Genomic DNA, 27343 nt, shown 5'->3' on the forward strand with positions numbered 1-27343 from the left:
GAACATTCACGCTGGTTAGGAAAAACCTTTCGATCGTTTTCAACAACTTGGAATATGTTCTGATACTTTTCTTCAGTTTTGGAGTGATGTAAGAAATCAGAAGCAAGCTTCACTCCTCTTTCAGCAGTATCATTTGAAACATTCACTGTTGATAATAGCTTTTTATACTTTGTTTGTCGTATCCAGGCTTACACCTGATGGTTGAAGATTTAGATTAAGTGGACGAGAAGGCAAGGAAGCCAATCTTCATGTCCACCTTCAGGCATGCCTTTAAGTGTCCTGCCAAAGACACAGCCGCATGTTCTTGAGTGGTGTCGAACCGGCGCCCATTCGACTGCCGTTCCAGGGCTCTCACCACTTGGCTATGCAGCCGCTTTGTTGATAAGAAGCATCAGACTCCCAACTTTCAACAGGTAGTTCAAGGAATGCTGTATCAATTTTAAACAAATAAAAAAACATCCATGAAGCAGCGCCTACAAATTAATCTAAAGAAGATGACGGTGATACCTCCTTAAGAAACTGGGGTTTTCCATAACCTTTTTCAGCAGCGAAACCAATTCGATTGATGAATTTTGTACCTTTATCAAAGCTCTTAAAGTTTTGTTGCAATTTTTTCCTTTGAGGACAAGTTAACCTTTGAACTAAACAGGGAAAATGGTATCAAATCTTCTGTAAGGTACCAGTGATCCTTTGCAAATGACGCGATTGCGATAGTGGAAATTTCTTTATCAACATCTCCATATGCGAAAATTTACTTATTAGTTTCCAGGTCATTGTAAGGTGCATCAACTGCAATTTGACAAGTAAATCACCATGGCACATACACAAACACTATGAAATTTACAAATTATTTCAACTTTAAAAATTGTGATGATGACAAAATTATATTTTTTTTTCAATTTAGTTCTAATCTTGTTTTCAAAAAGAACAATCTTAATGGTTAACAAAACTCGTGCCCCATCCACCGTGCCTGATGGAGTGCACCAGGCTTTACCATCGTGTAATTATCAAGTTTCACTAAGTTTGAGCCAGCGTATATCAATGAAAGATGCAACGTCTCTCTGAAGTCATCCCTGCACCAAAATCTCGTATTTGCAGCCATCATAGAGGTAGCTGTTTCAATTGGTTGTGCTTTACAGTTGTTTAAAAACTCTGCATTATTAACATCATTCCAATTGAAACCATTCAATTCCGCAAAATCCTGATTTGTAATACTGTCCCAGTTTGTTCTAAAGCGATTAAATAACGTGGAATTTGGTCGTCTGGATGCTTCTGATTGCTGCTTTAGCCTTTTCTGAAGCCATGGGGCTTCATCAGCTCCTGATGTTCTCTTGTTCAAGCGCTTCAAAACAAGATGGCAGTTTATTGACCAGGCTGCATTTGAAAACTCGTCAACTGATGATTATACAGCCAATGCTGCGGTTGACATCTACAATGAGATGGTGAAGGTCTTGGAGATGGCTGTGAAAGTTATTCAGCCAAGAAATAACATAGAACTACTGGAGCTGGCCATTATTTTTCTTTGAACTGTCCCTCCTCAAGGCATCCACTTTGTAGCTCCAGGAACCATGCACCAATGGATGCCAAAAGTGATCTACACTTTCAAAGTCTTGATTATTCTTTCACAGTTTAAATTGACAGCACGCCAGCATCGAGGATTGCAGGAACTCTGCATATTCTTTTCCCACATCTATGTTGAAACATGGGCAACAGCGAGCATTGTTGTAAAGGGCAGGCCCCAAGAAAGGACCTAAAGATGCTGAAGCAATTGCAGAAGTATCAAACGATTAATGCTGACATATCCCTAAGAAGATCAGGAAAGCACCCTTGCTCGGTATGCTAAGTGAAACCGGCCACCCCCACTAGTGGGGAACAAACCGACGATGGATTATGATGAAACCGGTAGCAACTCTTTCTTCTGCACCAATTGCTCCCACTGGGTCTACAAAAAGTGTAGTGGAATTAAAGGGTCACTCAGACCGAAGCCACACTACTCATGCCCACGCTGTCAGGGCACAGCAAGACCAGTAGATGGCAGGCCGGTAAGCGAGGTTGAAGGTGGCACACTTGACGTGGTAGCTGACTTTTGCTACCTTGGTGATACCATGTCTTCTGGAGGGGGGTATGAGCATGTGGCTATAACTCGGTGCAAGTCAGCCTGGAAAAAGTTTAGAGAACTCCTCCCTATCCTCACAAGCAAGCAACTTCCTGCTGCAACCAAAGGACAAGTTTACTCCAGTTGTGTGAGGAGTGTTATGCTCTATGGCTCTGAAACGTAGGCTACTTTAGCAAGCACCGTCAAGCGCCTACAACGTAATGACAGAGCGATAGTAAGATGGACCTGCCTAGTCAAACCTGAAGACAACATCCAGATTGAGACTCTGCTATCAAAGCTCAAATTAAAAGACATCTGTGAAGTCGTCCAATTAGGCAGACTGAGATGGCTTGGTCACGTTGAGAGCAGCTCAAGCTAGATCTCACAGGTCAGATGTGTCAACAGCGGGGTCAAGGTAGACTAAAACTTTTTTGGGAAGAACTTGTAAAACGTGACCTTGTAGCATGGAACATAAACTCTGCCAACCCAATAAATCGCGAGGTGAGGAAGACTTCGTTTTCGACAGACAGACAGGCCACACCCTCGCCATGAGGATTAATTCATGGCCTGTATAATCAAAATTGGTTGATGATGATGATGATATCCAACGCTACAGTGAAAAAGATTGCAAGTCAACTGTGGTTCCTTTCTGAGCAGTTGGTTGGCTTGGCGTTGTTTGATGACGTTTTGGACAATGGCTTGGACAATGGTTGTGGCTAAGAAAGAGAAAGAAGCGGAAGAAGAGCCATTTAAGCTTGCAACTATCGACTTAAGACTCATTCAAGAGAAGACTGTAATCAACTTTATGATGAGGAACTCAACACTTCTTTTCAAGAACTTGCGTCTTTTGGTTGGTTTCCTTGAATATCCGGCAGCTCAGTGGAAGGATCAGCCTAGCTTCATTGCTGCAAAAAGCTTCATCAGCACATTGGCTCTCACCAATGACTACGTTGAACGTGGCGTTGCCTTAGTTAAGGATTTCTCTAGCCCTCTCACAAAGGACAAGGAGCAACTGTAGTTTGCATTGAGAGTTGTTGCTGACCACGGTAAAAAGTTCCCCAACATCCTGAAGCAGACCTTACTGGGCAACAACAAGTGATATCATGACACCCCTGCCGATGAGCATTGAGCAGCTAATATCCACTGTTAAGGAACACAATAAAATGGGGGGACCCAGGCATGCGAGCGTTGGGCAGAGAGCAACTATGGAAGTGCTTAAGTGTCCTATACCTCATCTGGGTGAAATTTCGGATCCATTGAGCCACCTCTACAGTAAACATTAATGAATATCAATGAAATTTTACACATGGTGTTTTTTAACCAAAAGAAACGTTTTGGCAGGGTCAGACCAACAATTTTTCAAAATAATTTTTTTTAGTGTACAACTAAGGACCACCCCCCTATTTGACATAGGCCAATACTACATTTTATAGTTGAAAATATGCTTGTATTATCGAGAAATGTTAAAAAAACAAGCGATTTTTGACTATTTTCGGTGCCGCGTGATTGCGCAATCTTTAAATTCCGTGTGCTACACCTACATTAGGGTGATTCATAAATTGAATTTTTTTAAAATTTAATGGGGCACCCTCTTGTATCGTGTCAATACCTGAAAAAATAATCCTGTCAAATTTTTAGGGCAATTGAAAGCATTTTTAAGGTTGCTACCGACTTTGAAAGCTGCACATAATACACAAATAGGTCATTCCATGTCAACTCAACAGGGTGTGCAAGCTCGACCCTCTTAGATTTTTTGAAATTCTCACTAAAGTTTCATATTGATGTATAATGAACACAAAAAAAATTTCAGCTCATTATCTCAAGACGTTTAAAAATTAAGCCCTTCAAAGTCACCAAGGTCCCTCAAAATGCGTTCGCATGTACATTTGGAGGGTGTAAAGATGGTTCGGGCTTCATCTTTGCACCCTCCAAACTTCAATAATTTCACATTTGTTTGGTGTAAGTCTGATGGGGGTTAATTACCAACTAGTATAGATTAATGATATGCAAATTGGTAGTTCTGTGACTATTGGTTTGGGAGCTAGAGGACATCAAAAATTGATAAAAAATTTCAAATGTAAAAAAATTCAATTTTTGAAAGGTTCTACATCTAAAACTAATTTGAAATTAGCAATTTTGGTGGTAGATATGAAAAGTAGGGCTGCTTCTTAATCAGAATACCAAATTTCAGCTGCGTAAATGCTTTAGATTAAAAGTTATGAAGACCCAAACATGGAGGAAAATTTACACGCGAACGCATTTTGAGGGACCTTGGTGACTTTGAAGGGCTTAATTTCTAGACGTCTTCAGATAATGAGCTGAAAATTTTTTTGTGTTCATTATACATCAATATGAAACTTTAGTGTGAATTTCAAGAAAATCTAAGAGAGTCGAGCTTGCACACCCTGTTGAGTTGACATGGAATGACCCATTTGTGTATTATGTGCAGCTTTCAAAGTCGGTAGCAACCTTAAAAATGCTTTCAATTGCCCTAAAAATTTGACAGGATTATTTTTTCAGGTATTGACACGATACAAGAGGGTGCCCCATTGAATTAAAAAAAATGTCAATTTATGAATCACCCTAACCTACATGTTGTCGAAATCAGCTAAAATTTTGCAGGTGAGTTTGTAACACCCATCCACAGAGTATGCTAAAAGAAGAGCTGATTTGAATAACATAACGGCACCAGCCACACCCTAATGTATATGCTTTATAAATGTTGAAACAAAAGTATTCCTTTCGTGCGTTGTAAGGTCTTAGACACTTTGTCATTGATGCTTCTTGCAAATCATTTGTGACATAATGCAAGAGATCTTATCACTGATATTTTTAGATGTCAGAAGTAAGTGCATTTGTCAGAAAAGGTTTAGGTTAATGTTCCTTTCAAATGCCCACCACCCATGTTGATTATTGCTAGTAACTACCAACCCTGAATGAAAAAAATTTTGACAGTGAACGAATATTATGTATTGTACCACCCTGGCGAGTGGCGTGTCATCTCGTACTGCAGATGCAAACAATGCAATTTTAAAACATAAAAAATAAATGTGGCATGCGGTGTGCTTAATATTTAATCCAACATACTCCACGCATGTGCGTCTGGCCCGATAGAGTGTGTGCGTGCACGCACACGTCTTGGCGCAGTAATTTTTTCCCGAAAGAGTCTGTAAATGCCACGTCAGCATTTGGGTGGATGACAACTTAGACAAATTTTACGCCCCAGGGGAAGAAAAACAGTGACGACATAATCGAATTGACAAATTATGCGATGACCACTTAACCGAACTTGATTGTGTACAAAAGATAGGCTTTCTGCGGGGACCTGGCAATCATTGACGACTTGGGCAAACTGACGAGTTTTCCGAAGACGAGTTATCCAAGTTCTACTGTATTATAATGTAACCGTTGAGGAAGACGTATGCTGACCTGCTTTAGATTTTGATTAAGTGTCATTATGGCATTAAGGTCAAGTATTAGTAAGTCGATGCAAACCTTCAAGGAATTGGAGAGAACTGTGCTTCCCCTTAATTCAGATATAGTCAGTCATTATTTTTACTTGAAGAAAAAAGTAGCCGAAACTAATCCTAAGTTTTTGAAGAAAATATCCCTTTTCAAAAATTTAAAAGATGAACTGCTGAAAGATGTAGTTGGCATGTGGAACAAAGCTGGTCTTCCAGTGCTTAGCATACAGAAAATTGAAGCGAAGTTAAAAGACATGATAGAGAAGTACAATACAGCAAGAAAGAAGGAAATGAAACGCAGAGGTAATGAGGTTAATCAAGAATGGTTACAGAACTTGTTCGATATATGTGCAATGTGCATGCAAGTGTTCGATCTCCGAAAATCCGGTTGTTCTTCAAAGGAAACCCTCTTGCAGCTGTGAACTCGTAAACCGAGTCCAGGAGAAAGAAATTGCTTTCTTGAAAGATCAGCGAAAAGATCAAAAAATGGTTATCGGTAACATAGATGTCAACCATGCAGAAAAGGCTTTGGAACGGGAAAATCATAAAAGGAGGTGGGAAACGAGCAGTAAAACACTTCTGGCATACAATCTGCCAAAGCATCGGCACTACTATGTTCAAAACAGAGAAAAAGAAATGAAGCAATTAGATATCTAGGCCTACACAGTTGCGAAAGCGACTTTGATGGGGATATGAATTGGGAAGATAAGGAATACGAGCCTCTGAAACCAGCTGTTAGGGGGGAAAAATGTACAAGAAAGTGCATTCTTTTTCAATAAATGATAGAAGTACTTGCAGATTGTAGGATGACTTTGGTACGCCAGCAGTCAGATCTTATGAGGTCGGTTCTAGGAAAAGTTTAAATATATAGTTGCATCACCTTCGACCAGGGTTGTCGGTATTTTACCCAACCCAAAAAAACCACTAAAAAAAAACCATAAAAAACACAGAGCATCATATTTGTTTAATTTTTATCAGAAAATTGAAAAAATGAACCAAAGTACTACAAGGTACTCAAAACAAACTTCACATTAGGACTTAAGGATGTGATTGTGAAGTAAATTTCCAAGGATAAATTGAAAACACAGTGGCTATTTCTGTACACAAAAATCAAGTAATGTCACTTTGTACTACACTAAAACTCATTCATGCAAGAAGGCCTCATAGTTAAACAGCCCTGGTGCATTATTTTATTGAGTTATGCCAGCGTATACTAGGGCAGGTCGATCTTATACTTTTTTTGGAATATTAAAGTGAATACTGTACCAGTAGTTAGATTTAGTTAAAAAACTCACTTCTGTGAAATATCAGCCATATCGGATGAGAAACGGCTTGCAGAAATTGATTTGAATTTTTTTCGATTTTTAAAAGAAAATTGCATTACCGCTAGATGGCGCAAACCCAACTTCGAAAATGGCTGCTTATTTTTTGTTTAAACTGCTTTGACTCAACCTTCGGGAGCTCAAAATGAAAACTTTTATGTTCAGGCCATGGCGCCCTCTAGTACAGGCCACGTCATCGCGCGTACTTCAAACGTGACTGACGGCCTATTCTAAACTTAATCAGTTGGGAGGAAGATGTTTCATCTATAGTCTATTCTTTATGCTAAGGTTCTAGTTTTACTGAACTTCTTTTTATATTTTCCTTAACTTGTTCCCTAACTATGCATCTTTGCCAGAAAGTAGAAGTTTAGTTACAACTTACAAACTTTATGAAAAGCTGAAGCAGTTACAGTTATGCAGCTTAGTTTAACAAAATTAGGTATAAGCTACAATGTTTTCGTTTCAAGGAGCTTTTATCAGTTCATGAAGTCATTGGTTACACAGAAAATTCACAACAAACTGCCATTACCAATTTATGTTTCCTTTAAGTTTCTGCCCAGTTTCCTTGAAGCATGTTGTGGGTAAAGTAGGCAGAAAATTGTATTTCTTCCAGGTTTATTAAAGTTAGCAAATAGAGTAGGCCTATTTAATAAATCTCCATTTATATGTTCAGTTGTATGCAATTGCAATGTTACTCACTACTGGTAAGTTAGTTTAACAGCTTCAGTCAATTTTGAATGATGATACTAAATGTTTACCTGCACTTTATATTACAAATCTTCATGTATTTTTTTGCTTGCCAGCAACATGTCTTCTGTCCACTCACCATTTTCTTATAGATAACATAAGATATCAATATTCACAAAAAATTACTTCACTGATATTACATTTATTTTCTTACATACCAGTACCAAAGCTAATCTTTGTAGAATGTAATGTTATTAATTTGTGTACCGGTAGATTACTTACTGTATAGATAACTAACAAATCTTAACTAACTTACATAGGCTACTAACTTTCAATAGGCTATACTGGTACAGCAGTACAACAATTTTTAATAGATTGACTGCCCAGTTTCAACAACTGTGTAGTTTTGTAGCATCTTTATTTAATACATGCATGATGGGGGATCTCCATTTGTTATACTTTGATTTATTTCTCGAGATGTTTTGATTTTTGCAATACATACATCTTGAGAATTTTCATTAAATTATGGAAGATTCTTAATGTCAGAAAACTTGGTACTGATGTGAGATTTAACGATCCAACTAGGGCAGTGATTCGGTCACCCGATGACCCAAGGCTACAGTTTTTGCTAGATGTTGCAAGCATGGCAGAAAAAATGAAGAAAACTGGCTCAATCAGAATTCGTCAGTTAACGGCAGATACTGCCAACTTCTTGTATCATATATGTCATGGTTTTGTAGATCTAGCAAAGTATTTACTTTCATGTGGAAATGATTTTGTAATCTTTGGCTAGTTTACAACAGACCCATTAGAAAAGTGCTTCATTAAACTTCAGCAAGGGTCTGGAGGTACCTATTTCATTACTGCTCAGTCAGTTTTGGAAAAGGTAAGAATTCAACATGCGAAGCTCTCACTGCAATTACATTTAAAGTTTGATGTTGCTGAAGGTCATGCTTATGCCGCTTGTAATCGTGATCTTGTAGAAAGTGAGCTTGAAGTTTTGGATAGCTTATGTGCTATGGAAGGGAAAGTTTCAGAAGAGGTTTTAATTGCAATGGTTTATATTGCTGGGTATGTTGAGTTGAAGAATGGATGTGCTATTGCAGAAGACACATACTTCTATTATGAAAGATTTGGTTCATATGTTGATAAATTAAATCAAGGTGGTCTGACACGTCCGAAGGATAGTGTTGTACAGTGGTGTGTATTTTGTTACATCTTTTTTACAAGTGTTGTTGGTGAAATGTGTCAAAAATTTATTTCCTGTAACTTTCTATCCATATCTGAACGACATTGCTTTTTCATGACATTGTCGCACATTGGCTAATGTATTTTAAAAGAACTATGCCCTGTTGCAGTCTCCCACATGCTCAAAAGAAAGTGCATTGAAAGTGCTAAAACTTTCATAGAATATAGTCTATACATGCTGATAGATAAAGGCATAATGCTTTGAATCTTTATTTAGCTGATCTGATGTTATAAAAATGCCTTGTAGTTTATTTGTATATTTTTCCAGGTAAGCTTTTACTTTCCATGCAACTTTTAATGTTTTTAAACAGCATTTCTACTGTATCTATTTAGTAAGTATTTTCTACTTCGTTATATGGCTGCATTTATCAGTAGTAATCATTCACCATCTAAAATTAACCACTTCTATAGTTCTATTGTATTAAATCACAATATAATTGTGACTCATTTGACTTTCTCTCCTACTCGTTCATTTTGTAAAATTACAGCTTTATATTCTATTTAACCTTATTGTTTTTGCATTTTAGGCAGTCACTCTAGGGCTTGGCAGACTGGCTTCATTGATTAATTTATTGACTGTTGATATTTAAAGAGTTGAGCTTAAAGTTTTGAAGTATAGCTCTGTCTGTCAGATGAATATGAAAACAGAATTTCACCATTTATAAGTGAGTACTGTATATGGCAGAAGAACATCGCACTATCAATGGTATGAACTACAGAGACCAACGCCGATCCTGATCAACCAACACCAGGTGCCTCTCACTCCATCAACTGATGACTCAGAGATAACCATGTATCAGATTCAGAGGGTGAACAGTGAACACTGACTCATTTTGATGTGACCAGAACTGCTTACATGCTTATTGTTTTGTGTATATGTCTAAACTCAAAACTATTCTTGGATAAAATTACCAGCAGGCATATTTTTGTTTACTAGTTTCTGCTGCTCTAATCTCACTGTATTTTCTGATTGTATAGGAGAGTTGGATGTAATATCTGTCTGGAAGGCCAACACATAAGATCTTTTGCAGCGCCATCTAACGAACTGTATAGTTTGAGCAACCTCCGGCTCACCTGCATTATACTGTGAAGGCATGATTCAATTGAAAACTATTAATCAGCACGATTTTGTTTAAATTACTATTAATGTTGCATGGAAATTAGTTGCAGATATGTATGATGCTCAGTAGGCTACTTTATTTCTACCATGTTTAAATTTTTCTGTGCTTTTATACTGTTAATGGTTTTATATTTTATGCATCCAGTACTTGAATTTTTTGAATTACAGTACGTACTCTTTAAAGTCAATAGGGGAAATGCAGAAAACTGATTTGTAGAAATTGTGGTCTATCAACATTATGCAGCGATTCCACTGTCATTTGCTTACCTAAACTACTAAAACTGCTGTTATTACTAAATGCTATTTGTAATACAGTAAAACATATGATGATCAAGTTATATCCATGTGATATTCTTTGTATATTAATTACAATAATTAATAAATTTTGACGAAACACCACCTAACTATCAATAACGTTCCAGGAAAGTGACAAAATCGTGTTTTTTTACACAAAGCATATAGGCCGTCAGTCAGATCTCGTGCGTGCACGATGGCCTCTATTATAGCTCGCCGTGGTTCAGGCGTACTCTTCGAAGTAAAAAATTAATAAAAATGAAACAAATATTCAGCATAAGCGAACTACAGTAAGTAAAAGTTTGTTAGCTGAGCTACAGCTCGGACTGCAATTCGTCGTAAGAGTGACGATAATGACCTTAACCCTACGTTAGTACCCTGGGGTGTTTCAGCACCCCAGGGTAATAAATTTGTTTGCTGTTTTGAGTTGGCAGCACTTATATTCTTCTTCTTTTCAGTACCTTCGTAAATATTAGAGGTGGGAAAAGTCTGAAAATTTTACAGTCCTAGGCCTTGTTCTTCTTATCTTTTCGATATAAAATGGATAGTTACAGTAGGAATATAGAGAGGATACAAAGCATGTTGCAAGAATGTGACATTCTAAGTGATGCTGAAGATGACAGTGAAGGAGAATCAGATTTTGCATCAGAAAATGAAGTTGTTTCTGATTCTGATTGCCATGAATCAGAATCTGATGACCTAGATCAACAGCCATGCCAGAAACAAACAAAGTGTGACGGATGGCTAGGAAAAGACAAGAAAACATGGTGGCAGAAAGAAATGCCTAATTCAGCAGTTCAAACCCGACCTCAGAATATCTTCCGTGGAAGAGTAGGACCTAAAGGATCAGCCCTAAATGCAAAGGTGCCTTTTGATTTTTGGGAATTATTTATCACTCCTGAAATGATTGAATTATTAGTTGAAAAGACCAACTTGTTTATCAGTGAAAAGAGAGAGAATTATACTCAAAAAAGTAAAACAAAAGGGACACTGATATTGTAGAAATAAAATCTTTTCTTGGTCTAATACTATTAGCTGGTACCTATCATAGCAACAGAATGAACCTTGATGATTTGTGGAAAAGTGATGGCACTGGCATAGAAGTGTTTCGACTGACAATGTCACTGCACCGCTTCCGATTTTTACTGTGTTGCATACGGTTTGATGACAAAGCTACCCGGCCTTCAAGAAGACTATTGGATAAGCTTGCCCAATAAGAGACCTTTTTGAGATGTTTGTTGAAAACTGTTTGAGGAACTATTCACCATCGGAGTTTGTGACAATTGATGAGGTGCTTGTGGCCTTCAGGGGCAGATGTCCCTTCAGACAATATATCCCAAACAAACCAGTAAAGTATGGAATAAAGATACAAGCAATGGCGGATGCTAAAACTTATTATATTTGCAAAATGGAAGTTTATGCAGGAAAACAACCTGATGGACCATTCAAAGTTGAAAATTCATCTTTCGCTGTAGTTACAAAACTTATCTCGGAAATCTCAGGACCAAGCAGAAATGTTACATTTGATAATTGGTATAGGCTAGCACTTACCCACTAATCGTAAGTCTACTTCAGGATCATAAATTGTCTGCTGTGGGAATACTTTGCAAAAACAAACGTGAGATCCCCCAAGAATTTTTATCAGTCAAGGACAGGGTTACACGTGACAGTATGTTTGGATTTGGAGATGACGTGACACTAGTCTACAGGCCTCAAAGTAAGAAAAAGAAAAACGTTGTACTTTTCAGTAGCATGCATCATGATAACAAATTTGATCCGGAGTCTGGTGACATGAAGAAGCCTGAAATTATCACTTGCAAGATGAGGCTTTGCTTAACCAGATAGCAAGACTAGACAAGCCAAGTACTGAAACCTTAACACCAACTGATCAGTTGAACGTTCCGGTAACAAGAATAGCTGCTGTGCATTTAAAAGCTAAGCTGGAATGGTTCTCGCAGCAAAATTGATTGTTGATACTTTAGCTAAAAAGCATAATCGCCAGAAATACAGATACATGAAGGCTTGCAGTTACGTAAAAACGCTGATACAAGCCTAATTTTGCCCAAAACTAGTTTTTTTAAATATATACCTTTTTTTCTGAAGAATGTGGACCTTAATATTCTCTACATCAGGTGTAGGAAACCGACCCTTCTGCGCATTTTGACACTAATTCTGTCGATCTATGATGAATGGTTTCGGAGGCATGGCCAAATTTCGAGATTTTGAGGCCCAAAAATTTCAAACCTTGTGGACCACCTCAATATGACGTATTGACGTCATAATTAAAAAAAACTGGGGTGTAAACTTTTTACCCCAAATACCACCAGATGGGAGCCCAGGCATTTTGAATTTTAAAAATGGTGAAAAAATGGAACACCCTAGTGTTGAGGCTATATTTTATTAGAACTTAAAACTTTAAATGTCGTTCTTACATCTTTATAGCTGGTTTAACCCTAGCAAGACCGGGCTTTTTTGACACTCCAGGACTGGGAGGGAGGGGGACAACAGATTGCTTTTGTATTTTTGTAACAAAATACCGTATGAAAAAGCATTTTAACTAAAAACTTCACTACCTCTTACTCAGATAGCTTTTATTTGTTGCTTACATGTCCTTGCTTATAAAGAAAACCCTTTTATTTCGGTAAAATCTCTCCTATTATCTCCGTCTCGGTCAACTTTTACCCCCCTCAAACGTGTGATAAATACTTCTTAATTAAGTTATATATGTTTTATCTTTTTGCTTTCCGATTGTTAGTTTGCTTTACTGATAGTAATATTCCAATTTATGGTGTTGTATTCTGTTACAAAGGCTGGGTTTTTTTTTCGGTCATTTATCGGTCATTGACCAATTTTTTAGCAAAATGACCGAAAAAAATATAGTCAATTCGGTCAAAATGTCAAAAAAAATATATAGTCAATTCGGTCAAAATGTCCGAAAAAAAAAACAATGTTTCTCAGCGAAACTTAATGCTGTAGCTAGTCAGGAAGTGCAAATTTTGGTTTGTATCAGCTACTTGAAAGGAAATATTTTCATCAGAAAGAATGACCAAAATAAATAAAAAATGACCGAATTTTTTCAAGTCATTTCGGACAAATGACCGAAAAGTCTCCGCGAAAAAAAAAAACCCAGTACGAAGGTATCGTATTTTAGCTTATAATTGTATTGTAATGTTGGACAAATTAGTGTTTTACTTCCTGGCACGTTTTTGGTCATAGCTTTTTTTCTCCAAGGTAAAAAAAATAACAAAACCCATCATTGAAAAGTTGATAAAATTATCTTTCCAACAGTACATAATACGGTTTTATAAGATTTTTTTCTAGGGTGACCAAAAATTCTACAGGGGGCAAATTAGTGTTTTACCCCGTGGGACGTTTTTGGTGGTAGCTTTTCTTCCCCAAGGAAAAAAAATAACAAAACCCATCATTGAAAATTTGATAAAATTATCGTTCCAACGGAACATAATACGCTTTTATAAAATTTTCTAGGGTGACCAAAAATTCTACAAGGGGCAAATTAGTGTTTTACCCCCTGGCACGTTTTGGGTCTGCTACCGTACTATTCGGTTAGTCCGATTCGGTGAGTTCCTAACCTCTAACCCTAACCCCTAACCCTAAAACGGCAATGATAATTAGGCTACGGTACCCAATAATTTTAAAAAAAAAATTGAAAAAATCTCCCGTTAAAAGATTGGACTCATCGAATCGGACTCACCGAAACGGACCATTCCGCACGTTTTTGGTGGTAGCTTTTTCCCCAAGATAAAAAAATAACAAAACCCATCATTGAAAAGTTGATAAAATTATCTTTCCAACAGTATATAATACGTTTTTATAAGATTTTTTTCTAGGTTGACCAAAAATTCTACAGGGGGCAAATTAGTGTTCTACCCCTGGCACGTTTTTGGTTGTAACTTTTTTCCCCAAGGTAAAAAAAATGACAAAACCCATCATTGAAAAGCTGATAAAATTGTCTTTCCAACGGTATATAATACGTCTTTATAAGAATTTTTTTTAGGTTGACCAAAAATTCTACAGGATTATGATGAAAACACACGTATGTGTCGAAAACGTTTGAGTTAATGTTTTAATTGTTATATCTCTTTGTAATAAAACATGTTAAACCCATCAAAGTTACTTTGTTTTGTTTGTCTATGGTTCAACAAATTAAATTCTCTACCAAAGCTTTATCATTTGATATTCATTAATCACACTTTTGCAATTTTGATTCTTTATTTCAAAGGGATATAAAGTAAATTCAGTCTAGAGTTCAAAATCGAAATTATATTGGCCTCCAGTTCACATGTTGGCCTGCATATATAGATCGCTATGGTTAAAACTGTTGTGATAAACCAGTGATACCTGGCATATGTGAGTAGTTAGTTCAGTAACTACTTCCATTTTCTCACCAAACTTTTCACGTTGTCAAATATTATTATTAATGTACTAAATTTCCAAGAAAACAAACTACCGTACTGAATGATACAAATTTAAATTTAGGCAACATCAACTTCGAAAAGATCCCACATACACTTGTGGTAGCCACTAAAAGGTAACTTTCACATTGGAAGCACTCCTAATCATTTGTAACTATAAATTTGAGTTTGAATCCGAATTCATGAGGCCTTGCTGGCAAATAGGCAAAACTGGTCAACATTTTAGGCATGTGCTGGAAAAACTGAACAACTAGTCAGAATTGTTTGTGTTGTAGTCTATTATTTGTATGTTTGTCTGAAAAAAAATTCTAACCTCCATTAAATGCCCTAACTTCTATGGGAAGATCTTTTGCAAATTCTTTAATGATTTCTTGCCGTTCATCTTCGATTGTGCACTGGAGTATTCGTGTCTTCATTTCATCATTCATACGGTGCTGTGAAGTGGCATTTGTCAATTTTTCAAACTAACTAGACATGACTGAACTATTTTTACATTCTACAACAAAATATTCGTAGAGAACAATTTTGAAGTATGGGTCATTTCAATATATTAGGAACATTGGTTGGCACCACCTAATTTTTCTATTGGCTTAAAACATGCTTCTCACTTTTCTGAAAAGAATGGTGCAAATTTGATGAAAATCAGACAAGTGGTTCTCGAGTTATAAGTGAAACAACCCTGGATTACTAGGTGGCTTCATGGATAAGGAGCAATGGAAAAACGGCAATATCTCAAGAACCGCTCAACATATTTGGATAATCTTTAGTTCTATCCCCATGTTTTCTGGGGTGGTCTATCTACACTAAAACAAGTTTTGGCTAACTACTTTTTGAGATAACTTAAGAAATTGACCTCTTTTCGTTACGCACCAATAAAACCATGATATGTAACTTTAAAAAATGTATTTTTTAATTAGTTAAAAAAATTTTATCACTAGTCTAGTATTGTCGCCTTAAAAAATGGTTCTGTTAGACAATGGTGCTATGCTGAAAAACATTTTTTTCTGGATGTTCTTAATTTGAGTCCGGATAGATGGGAGACCAAGCAAAGCACTCGCACAATGATTACTCCAAGAGCCAACCAGCTATCCTGGAGCTAAGTAACAGGCAATTGAGCCAACGGAACAAGTATGTACCATTGCGTATTAAGTATGTAACATGCACTGAACAAATCAAAGTTATGGCAATGTAGTGGTGAGATTATTCAAGTGATAGACATTCAGTGATATATCAAGATATTCAATATTCAGTGATAGAAATTAAAATTAGTAAACAAAGATATGTGTATAAAGCAAGACGTCTTCAATAGAAAAAAGACTTTGTGCCAAGCAGTTTCGCAGTGAGATTAGGCTATCCGGCGCCAGGACAGTCACAGTCAATGGTCTTGCATCAAGCTGACCATGCCAAAATGTGCAGTACACGACATCTGGGCGAGCCCATCTGGGCGAAACCCACTTGGGCAAGACCATGTGGGCGACGGTAGCGAAAGTTTAGCCGTTTGGAACGGTGGTCACCTATATAATTTATCTAGTTTCTTTGCGGCATCACGATTTATCATGAAGCTCAAGAGAAACCACTCAGAAAAGAGACAAACAAAGACCTCCCAAGAGGAATGGCCATAAAGTGGATGACGTCAGTTATGAACGCTCTCTAACCGTTATCGAAACTTGTCAGTCGCAATACCGATGCTGATGATGCATTCTGTTGAAACATTTTTTGGTATAAGTGAAAGGCAGCAAAATCGGGTCTGCTACTATTCGACTAGTCCGATTCGACTAGTTCCCTATTTGGCTACAGTCTTTTTCTGCCATGATAAAGTAAGTAGATCTGCTACAGGTAAAATGTAATCCTGTACCACCTGTTGCATAGCCCTGCTGCTTGATCAAGTTGCAAGCACTCACCAACCCGCACTGAACCAGCGTGGTGAGTAAAGGTTCAAACACACAAATGAAAAATGAACACACATCCAAAAAAGCCCTTAGTTCCCGGCAGCGGAAACGCAGAGGGTGCGAAGAATCTCTGGGTTCCCAAAATCTACATCTCTACGTATAATGTAAGCTTAAAAGATGAAGACAGGCTTTTAGAATTAACACACGAGCAGGGCTGCGATTTTTGCCTTTTTTAGTGACGAGGTCACTCGACACGCACCATCACTATTCGACAAACGCCGTGAAAAAAAAAAATGACAAAAAAGGAAAATAAAAAGAAAAAAAAATGAGGGAAGACTAAACGTCGTCAGGTCGAGGAAAAATCGGGGGGGGCATCACGTCATGCAATCATAAAAGTGCTGACTTATGTAAACTTTCTTGTGCCAGGTACTTCAAAGCAAAGTTTAAAAGCGACGCTTCACACAAGAAACTCTTAAGGCGTCTGCGCTGCCATTTTAAACACTGCGGGAGAATGCTTTGATCGAAGTTCCAACGCCTGGCATCAAACATTTTGCAACACATGTTTCGTGCTATTCGACACAACAGGTTTCTTTTATAGATGAAATAACCTAGGCTACGTTGAGTTGTCAACGTTTATGCCAGTTTGTATTTCGCCGTTTGAGCCATTTAACAATATTGCTCTAGTAAAATGACTGTTGGATATTTGCTATGAAAAATTTTCACATGTAGAAAACAGCCTAGCTCCGACCAGATGTTCAGAAATACAGATGAAAAAAGCCGCTATTTTTATGGAAAGGAGTTCTCTTCCAGAACAATTTGAACACTCCGAGAAAATGCTTTGATTGAAGTTCTAACGCCTGCAATCAAACATTTCGCCACACACGTTTCGTGCTATTCGACACAACGAGTTTCTTTTATAGATAAAATAACCGAAGTAGGCTACTTTTAGTTGTCAACGTGTTTGCAAGTTTGTATTTATGTCTGACTTATGTACTTGTTATTCCAAGATTGCAGAAATGTTTTACAATGTGAATAAAGAATAGTAGACAGATAAACACGGTTGCAACTCGACTTCCTTCAACTAAAAGAGTTTCTGTGATTACGTAATGGGCGATTTTGCACATTCACAAAAGCACACAACCTAGCTAGCAAAACCCATCGTTTTTACATTGATTCAACGTCTGCAGCAGTCTGCAGACGTTGAATCACAATGCATGACATGTATAAACAAGTTTGCTGGCTGGGAAGTCTGGACATTGTAATATATTGGAAATGTGCCTTAAAACTTTTAATCTTTTGAGAACTTGCCTTTTAAGTTTGTACCTCGTGTTTCACATTTTGCCTTGCGCGTTTTCCATGACCTCTTGATTGGCCGCTGTTAAATACGCTTTCCTGACAGCGTTGCGGCAGATTCTCCAATTCGAGTTCAACTAGTTGTCCAAGTCAATTGTTTAGTGCCGCAGCTATGTGGGCGTATACATTGCTAGTATGTTAGTCTGAGTACATGTTTGAGATTCAATAAAGATATATGTTTGTACATGAGAGTTCGTCCGAAGCAAGTTAGACGTCAGAAGTCCGTAAAACATTACAGACATCTGCAGGAAATTTGTCTCGCACCAGGCTAGATGCCATCCTTTGAAAGATTTTACAATGATGGATTTATTTAGCCAGTGCATGATGACGAAAACAAATTTAAGATTTCCTTTCCGTTATATAACTTAAAGCAGGTGATTGATACAGGAGAAAATAATCGCAGAAGCACACAATAAAAGAACACAATAAAGCCTAGTTATTACGCAAGTTTTTTACATCCAGAAAATAGCCTAGTTTCCGACCAGATGTTCAGAATCAGAAACAGAGATAAGAAAGGTCGCTATATATAAGAGTTCGCTTCTAGAAGAATAGTAGGTAGTCACTGGGAGTGGACAAGGCAAGGTAATAGGCAAGTTGTAAGAACAGCATAGCTTTGCCCAACTACAGATAAGATAGTCTTCAATTAGTTAGTATCCTATAATGACTAAAAAACGAAAGAATCCTCCGACAACACGCATGGCAAAAGCTTCGGTCTTACCGAGAAGCGGTTAAGGTTCAGCAAACAGCGAGTGAAGTGCGGGATCTGTTTGAAGGAGCTATCGAGAGAAGCATTGCCATGTCACTTTGGAACTTATCATTCAGATAAACTTCCGGCTAATAGCGTTTAGTAGCCTAACGTCAAAATTTTTTTCCAGGATTTAAGTGAGCTCATGCACTTCTGCTTGAAGTACCTGGTGCGCTGTTGCAACGAATGTATCGTCGAGTGTTTCTGCTCCAGCTACGCACTGCACGACTTGCGATTAAGGCCGCTATCTGACTAAGCTATTCAAGATGAACTATTCGTTGGCATGTGCGGTCCACCGATTTCACTGGCGAAACCATTGTTGCGAAAAGCACTTGACTGCCTGTTCTCAAATGGTTGGCATTTCTATCTTCAAAAAAAAAGTACCGGAAATCTCCTGTCTAAAGTCATACAGAGGCAGCAAAATCAAGATCTAGCAGCAAGCATGCCCTGGCTTTATTGTTTGTGTTGTTACTAATATTCTTTCCTTTTCACTGTTATTAATTAATTCGTTTTTGTGTTACTTTATGTGATTGCATGTAGTTTGTTGCAATGTTGTACGAAGAGGCTTGTTTGCCATCTCGGCACACCTTAAACGCTGTAGGCCTGTAGCATTACGCCATTGTTTTGTATTATTGTGGTATTGTTCCGTTTTCTTTTATCTGCAGTTCAATTTTTGCTTTATCTTCGCTGTGTTTCTTGGTAACTTGCATGTTTCGGTCCTAACTGCGTTTGCATGCTGGTACGTGCATAACCATTAACGTACTGAGCGAGACTAAAGAGATGCCAAAGGAAAAATTCTCTATCACGCAGTAATTCGCGGCCAAACGCTTATAATCTGACTCTTGTGACGTCATACCACTATTTGACAAACAAACGCAGAATTTTTGGTCGTTTGACAAGAAAGAAAAAATCGCAGCCCTGCACACGAGCTAAATGAAACAAGAATGAAGTGGCAAATAATTGGTCTAGCAGAAACAAGAAGACAAAGAGAGCATCTGGCACAGATTGGAGGAGGACACATGCTCTACACCAGAGGGGGAGACACTTCAACAAAAGGGGTCGGTTTTTTAATTCATCAAAGCATAAAACACAAAAATACAAAAATAAAAGGAATTAGTGATAGAGTGGCTTCCCTCACAATGAAAATTAACAATAAATACTCTATGCAAATAATACAGATATATTATGCACCAACCACAAGCCATGATGATGATGAAGAAATAGAGGATTTGTATGAAAAAATGAAAAAGAATAAAAGTCACTACAAAGTTATCATGGGAGACTTTAACGCAAAAATAGGAAAACACCAACAAAGTGACGGAAATACCACTGGAGCATATGGCATTGGAAAGAGAAGTGCACGGGGGGATAGGATGATCCAGTTTGCAACATCAGAGAAACTGATCATCACAAATACTCTTTTTCGAAAGTCAAATGGAAGAACATGGACTTGGAAAAGTCCAAACGGAAAGGTAAAAAATGAAATTGATTATATTCTAACAAATAAACGAGAAACTGTCCTTAACACTGAAGTCATTCAAAGGGTTAGCATCGGAAGTGATCACAGTCGTTGTGCAGCGCTATACGATTAAATGTAAAACAGGAAAGAACCAGAATGATGAGAATATCAAACCCAAAGATTGACACCGAGAGACTGATTCAAAAGATAGATGAATTCCAAATAGAGTTGCAAAACCGTTTTGAAATACTTGAAAGAGATGTCAAAGATTTAGATGAAAAGACAAAACAATTGAACAATATTATTCAAAAAAGCGCAAAGAAAGTTGGCGGAATAGTCAAGAGCCAAAGAGAAGATAAACTCAAACCAGAGACAAAAAAGATGCTGAAGAAACGCAGAGAAATGATGAGAGAAACATCTAAAGGCAATAGTGAATATCGGGAGTTATGCAAGAACATACCAAAAAGTATTAGACAAGATCTAAGAAAATTCAACACCCTACACTACGGGTGAAAAATGCAATTGAGACGGGCAAGAGATTGAAAAAACGTAAGATTGAAAAAATGTAACACTGCAAAAGATGGAAACAGAGCATTGAATCCGGCACTGAAGAATGAAGATGGCTCAGAAACATCAAACAGAGAAATAATAATTGAAAGATGCGCTGATTTCTATCAAACATTATATAATGATCAAACACAAAACATTGTCACTAAAAATCCAGTCAAACAAATCTGAAAAGCGAAGTTGAAAAAGCAGTTAAACAAATGAAAAATGGAAAAGTACCCGGAGAAGACCACATAGTAATAAAGATGGTCAAAGCAGGGGGGGATATTCTACTTGAAAAGTTTTGTGACTTATTTAACAACGTGATCGAAACCGAAAAAGTGCCAGAACAATGGAAGAATGCTATAATTACTCTTCTCTTTAAAAAAGGAAACAAGAAAGACCTTGCAAACTATTGCTCCATTAGCCTACTCTCTCATATTTACAAACTATTTATGAAAATCATCAAGAACAGAATAAGCAGCAGTCTAAATGAAAACCAACCCCCTGAACAAGCAGCTTACAGACAAGGATTCTCTTGCATTGATAACCTGCATGCAGTTGGGCAGATCTTAGAGAAGATGAATGAATACCAACTACTCATATTTATGGCATTTGTTGATTATGAGAAGGCATTGGATTCCATCAAGCACTCCTCTGTTTTTAATGCAATTTAAATTCATGGTATATATATCAGATAAAATAGTAAACATTATCAAAAATACATACACAAATGGCAATTGGCAAGTGCTGCACAAATCAGAACAGAGAAATTAAGTGATAAAATAAAGATTCATAAAGGGGTGTGCCAAGGTGACACTCTTTCACCTGTTATGTTTACAGTTGCAGTTGAAGAGATATTCAAGAGGCTGAAATCTGAGGCTGGACTTGTCATTAATGGACAACTGCTGAGCAATCTCAGATTTGCAGATGACATCATCCTTTTTGCACAGTCAGAATGTACTCTGCAACAATTGCTTGAGGAACTGAATCGAGAAGGGAAACAAGATGGAATGAAGATGAACAAGAAAAAGACAAAAATAATGTGTAACGAGATAGCAGGGAAACAACCAAGGACGAGTATTTTGATAGATGGAGAAAAGATAGAGGAGGTTGATCAATACAAATATCTAGGGAAAATGATAACACCAGGAAACAACATCGAAACTGAGATCACCCAAAGAATAACATCTGGCTGGAGAAGATTTGGTCAATATAGCACTTTTTTAAAGAGCAAGAACATTCCAATTAGCCTAAAACGAAAAATCATGGACACAGTAATATTGCCAACATTAACATACGGAGCAGAAACATGGTCACTCACAAAACAACAAACAAGAAAACTGGCAGCAGCGCAAAGGAACATGGAAAGAATACTATTAAACATAAATAGAAAAGACAAAATTAGAAATGAAGTCATCACAAACAAAACTTGCATCAAAGATGTCATAGAAACAGCAACAAACCTAAAGTGGCAATGGGCGAGACATGTAGCAAAAATGACAGACAACAGATGGGCCAAGATAACCACAGAATGGACACCAAGATATGCAAGAAGAACTAGAGGGAGACCAAAAAGAAGATGGTGAGATGACGTAGAAGAAAAGATTGGCACCACCTGGATGAGCGGAATGGCCCGTTTCGGTGAGTCCGATTCGGTGAGTCCAATCCCTTAACGGGGATTTTTTCTTTTTTTTTTGAATTATTGGCTACCGTAGCCTAATTATTATTGCCGTTTTAGGGTTAGGGGTTAGGAGTTAGAGGTTAGGAACTCACCGAATCGGATTCACCGAATAGTAGCAGACCCTGGATGAGAACAGCAAAAGAAAGAATGGTGTGGAAACATAATAATGTGGAGGCCATCTGCCAGCAGTGGCATGACCGGCTGATGATGATGAATGATGATGATGAAAGTAACAACTGAGAGTCTAACGAAAGAAGTAACCAAAGGAATTCCAGGTCATTTAACGCCGAAACCCAGGCTTATTCTAAACTGCCACTGAGGTTTTAACTTCATCGTTTATGTCAAACGCTATTTGGCAACTGTCTTTTTTTCGTTGACACGTTTTTGCTGAGACTTTATCACATTAACATCTATTGTTAATCATGAAAAATGTTCTTTTGATGTAAAACACTTATTTTGAACAAACCCAGACAACAAAATTTGTCATTTTTACATTGATTCAACGTCTGCCGACGTTGAATCAATGTAAAAATGACGGATTTTGTTGTCTGGGAAGGCACTAAAAGGTAAACACTGGATAAAATGCAAGAATGCAAAAGAAATCTTCTTCTTCTTTCGTTTGAGACTAGATCAAATTTCAGGGCAGGTGGTGGAGAGCCAGGTGAGTGTAGCTTCGTCCAGCGTTGCTATACCATGCGTTCCATTTGGTGCCTTGTAGATGGGACATTCGAGAACGACATGGTCAGCAGTTTGTTCCTCCGCGCCGCATTCACAGGCCGATGAGGGAGCCAGACCCCACTTGTGCATGTTGGAATGGAAGCGACCGACTCCGGTTCGGATTCTGTTGAGCTTGACCCAAGTCGGCCGAGGGAGGTCCATACCAGGGGGGCGCGCCACCGGGTGGGGCATAAAACCATGTAGTTTGGTGTCGGTGGCGCACCATGCTGCACTCCAAGCGTCCTCCACGAAGTGCGCTGCGCCGACGGCACGATCGCTGAAAGGTTGCAGCAATTCAACAGCAGCTGGCACAAAGGGGTGTCTTGACTTTAGTTGCCGGGGAGATTCCTGAGGTGGGATGTTGAGTTTTGCATGGAGCAAGTGGTCAGGATCCCCCGCCCGGCGAGCCAGGTGTATAATGGCTCCCTTTCGGCGAAGCTCAGCAGGTTGGATGCCTGCAAGGATTGGTAAATACTCTGTTGGAGTTGGGCGCAGGCATCCAGTCACAATTCGCAATGCGTCGTTGATTGGGCTGTCGATGAGGCGGGTGTGGGCACTGCGGCACCAGGCAGGGGTGCAGTATTCAGCAGTGGAGTGAACCAAAGCCAGGGTTGCAGTGCGCAAGGTGTCAGCACCTGCGCCCCAAGTTGTGCCAAAAGGTGCAAAAGAAATGATATTGTGGAATAAAATACAAAATTTTCTAAATAAACAGAAGAATCGTGCATAGTACATCTCTCTGTTATCATTTTTAATGTAAAAATTCCTTTTTGTGGTCCTTTTGTCTGGAACAAATCCAAACTGTGCTGTTGAAATTTCCGATTTTAGTTTTGGTCTCAATCTCATCATCAAGATTCGGAGTAAGATCTTTGTTAGATGATTCACAAGGCTAAGTGTTCTGTGGAGTGAGCATTCTGTTGCTCCGGTTTTGTTTGGTAAAGTTATGAATATGGAACGTACCATATCACTAGGGATGTTTCCGGTGTCAAAAATATGATTTAAGATTTCAGTGGTTAGGTCTAAACCCCACTCATCTAAAGCTTCGATAATTTCAACTATAAAAGAAACGATATTGTGGAATAAAATACAACATTCTCTAAATAAACAAAAGGCGTCGTTGGATTTAGAATTTTGTAATAGTTGAGGATTCTAATATATTCTAAGTTTGCATACAGACGATGACGTAGGATACATGTCGATTTTATGTGAGCAAACATTTCAATTTAATAGTTTAAACATTTTGCACTAAATTTCATTTCAATTTATTTTTCTTTGTCGGAATGCAAAAGAAACGATATTGTGGAATAAAATACAAAATACAATTCAAAACTGTAGCTGAATAGGGAACTAGCTGAATCGGACTAGCCGAAACAGGCCATTCCGAGCAAAATCATCCGGCAACCACTGCGAAGTTCTGATTCCGTGTGACTTCAAGTTTTAAACTGTAATGACTGTCAGTCATAATGTGTTCTGTAAACTGCTGATGCGCTACGCAACGTCTACAGCAGAGGTCACCAAACTATGGGCCCGTGGGCCGGTTCCGGGCCGAACTGATTTCATCCGACCCGCCACTTGCTGGGGAAATAACAGCTGCGGCTACTGCGCTACAACTGTTAAGGAAAAGAGTGAAAAAGTTTTTTGTTAAAATTGTTTGTTCTTATAGTTCGTTGTTGTATGTTGAATTTGTACATTTTTCCACCAGGCAGCGTACCTGTTGGATGTTGGTGTTCTGTTTTTATCATTAGGCCACCACAAATGGGGACAGCCTAGGCCAAATTTGGAAAGCTGTAATGTTTTTCAAGAGCACGATGCCCTGTAGTGTATCACAGCAGGGGATAAGTTTTCCAGCAACCTTTCGACTTTCATCACAACTTTGCTATTCCACTGCTGACTTTGTTATTTATTGTGCTCAATTCAAGTCAATGGAGATTCTAAATGGTTGTATATCGTTTCGCAATTTGCATCCGGCCAGCAGCTGTTAATCCCGCAGCAATCCGGCTCTCAGAGAAAAAATTTTGGTGACCCCTGGTCTAGAGCATTTGGATTAAAAATATCAGTTGATGTTCAGTAGCAGAGGACACTTTTTTTTAAAAAAAAACCGGGTTTTTTTGGATTTTTAAAAAAGATGCAAAAAAAGGTAGATTCATGCTTATTTCACCTCAAAACTACTTTTTACAAATGAAGTGCCTTTCACTCACAGTACATGCTTGCATAACTCAATAAAATAATGCACTAAGGCTGTTGTTGCTTGAATGTTGCATCATCCATTAATTTCAAGATCAAGTTGGATGTTGCATATCCACTGATTTCTATACCAAGTTGATGCTACCGTGGTAGAAATGACATTATTGCATCATTTGCTTTAGATTTGAAGGCAAGGAGCATTTATGCCATCATGTTTAAATATTTTTTATCATTTATATATATATTATATATAGTAATGGATGAGCAATTGCATGGCCAATGGCCATTTAGGCAAATGCTCTGAAACAGCCAAGCGTTAGAATCCAGAATCTGCGGTCCACGACATTAAGGCGCGAACAAAACGGCGCAGAGGCAAAACGGCGCAGACAAAACGGCGCCAAAGTCAACGTAACCAGCTCAGAACCTTTTCCTCATTTTGTTAACATTTTTGGTCAATTCCTCTTTGTCATGAGTTGCCAAGGGTGGTGGGGGGGGACTTGTATACCAGCTTCAAAAATCCTTATTCACACATAAACTTTCGTTATGGTTGCAGAGTATTATCGTTCTACAAATTGAACTTGTTGCGTTGACTTTGGCGCCGTTATGTCTGCGCTGTTTTGCCTCTGCGCCGTTTTGTTCGCGCCTTAATGTCCTGCTTCGCAGAATCTGTAATTGGTAAATAGCCTCCTAAATTGCATTTCACATCATATATACAGACTACAGTAGAGTAGTACTTTCACCAGTTTAACTATAAGGCCTTCTTGCATAAATGAGTTTTAGCGTAGTATACACAAAGGGGCATTACGTGATTTCTGTGTACTGTACAATATCCACTGCGTTTTCAGTTTATTCTTGGAAATTTACTTCACAATCACATCCTTAAGTCCTAATTTAAAGTTTGTTTTAAGTGCCTTGTAGTGTTTTTGTTCACTTTTTCAATTTTCTAATAAAAACTGGACAAATATGATGCTCTGGGTTTTTTTATGGTAGTCTCCGATGAGCCGCTTCAGCATGGTCACTGGTCAGGTCACCAACGTTCCAAACGGCTAAACTTTCGTTACCGTCGCCCACATGGTCTCGCCCAGAAGTCATGTACGGTACCGTAAATGTGGTGTGCCGATTATTCAATAAACGTTGCTATTGCGTAAATATTTCAAATCTTAAAGCCGACTTCATCAATGTTTAGCCACATAGAACCCATGACAACCACTAACCTTTGGCGATGGTTCCTGGGGCTCAGTAAATATGGTCTGCCAGTATGCCCACCCAAACATGAAGAACACAACGTGGTAAAATAGAAGATACAAAACTGAAAATAAAGATGAAAATGATCACATCTGTGTCATACTCAGAGCCTGTCCACAACACACCAGAGTATATTTACAAATTATAAAATTACAAATTATAAATTAGGCCTACAAATTATAAAATGAATGCAACGTTCAAAACTTAAACTGATAAAAACTCTGTAAAAACTCATTCACAAAAAAGCTCTTTTAAAACAGCACTCACAAAAAATGCAACTGGATGCAAGAATATGATAGAATCAGGTTAAATTAATTTTGCATCATGTGCCGTGCAGATGCAAACACTACTCTATTCACTGTGTGCATTCACACACTCCTGCCTAAAGAAAATTATTCTAAACATTAAAAACAAACGCAGCTCTTTTTTATATTTACAACATGAACACATCACATTATGGATAGTTAGTTAGTTACCTTTTTCTGCAATTGAGGTCACTGTATCTGAAATAAAACAAAACTTTGCACATGATTAAATTAATTAAATCAAATATTTGATGTAATTTGCTATGCTTGGCATTGAGCACTTTTTGTAGTATCAATAGTATTTATTGTTTAACATTAATAATATTAATTTGTCTGGGTTGTTGATTGTTAACATTTAAGTCTTTCCTTTTTTCTAACTTCATTCAAACTTTGTGCGCGATAATTTTGTCTAGAGTTGAATTTTCATTTTGCGTGTTTAGTTGGTTTCAACAACATGGTCCTGTGTTTGGCCATGCTAGACAGGTAGTCACTACCTGGTCTAGCCCCTGAAGAAGTCAGTTGTGTCTGATTGACAAAACGTCGGAATAAAAGCAAA

General features: G+C 38.0%; 2 protein-coding genes across 2 annotated transcripts in view; one reads left to right on the top strand and one right to left on the bottom strand.

Moving 5' to 3' along the window:
- The window catches only part of LOC145780009 (uncharacterized), a 375170-nt gene that overhangs the window by 165242 nt on the left and 182585 nt on the right, over positions 1 to 27343 (top strand). The gene's annotated exons all lie outside the window — the stretch shown is intronic.
- Positions 1 to 27343, bottom strand: part of LOC145779395 (palmitoyltransferase ZDHHC20-A-like) — a 76203-nt gene that overhangs the window by 23669 nt on the left and 25191 nt on the right. Inside the window, exons 2-4 of the mRNA XM_082590976.1 lie at positions 26959 to 26985; positions 26452 to 26546; positions 14977 to 15097 (exon numbers count right to left, since the gene is read on the bottom strand). Coding sequence (XP_082447102.1) covers positions 14977 to 15097; positions 26452 to 26546; positions 26959 to 26985 — 243 coding nt within the window. The remainder of the gene's footprint in view (positions 1 to 14976; positions 15098 to 26451; positions 26547 to 26958; positions 26986 to 27343) is intronic.

This window comes from Aplidium turbinatum, chromosome 11 (assembly GCF_918807975.1).
Source record: "Aplidium turbinatum chromosome 11, kaAplTurb1.1, whole genome shotgun sequence".
NCBI classification, from domain to species: domain Eukaryota; kingdom Metazoa; phylum Chordata; class Ascidiacea; order Aplousobranchia; family Polyclinidae; genus Aplidium; species Aplidium turbinatum.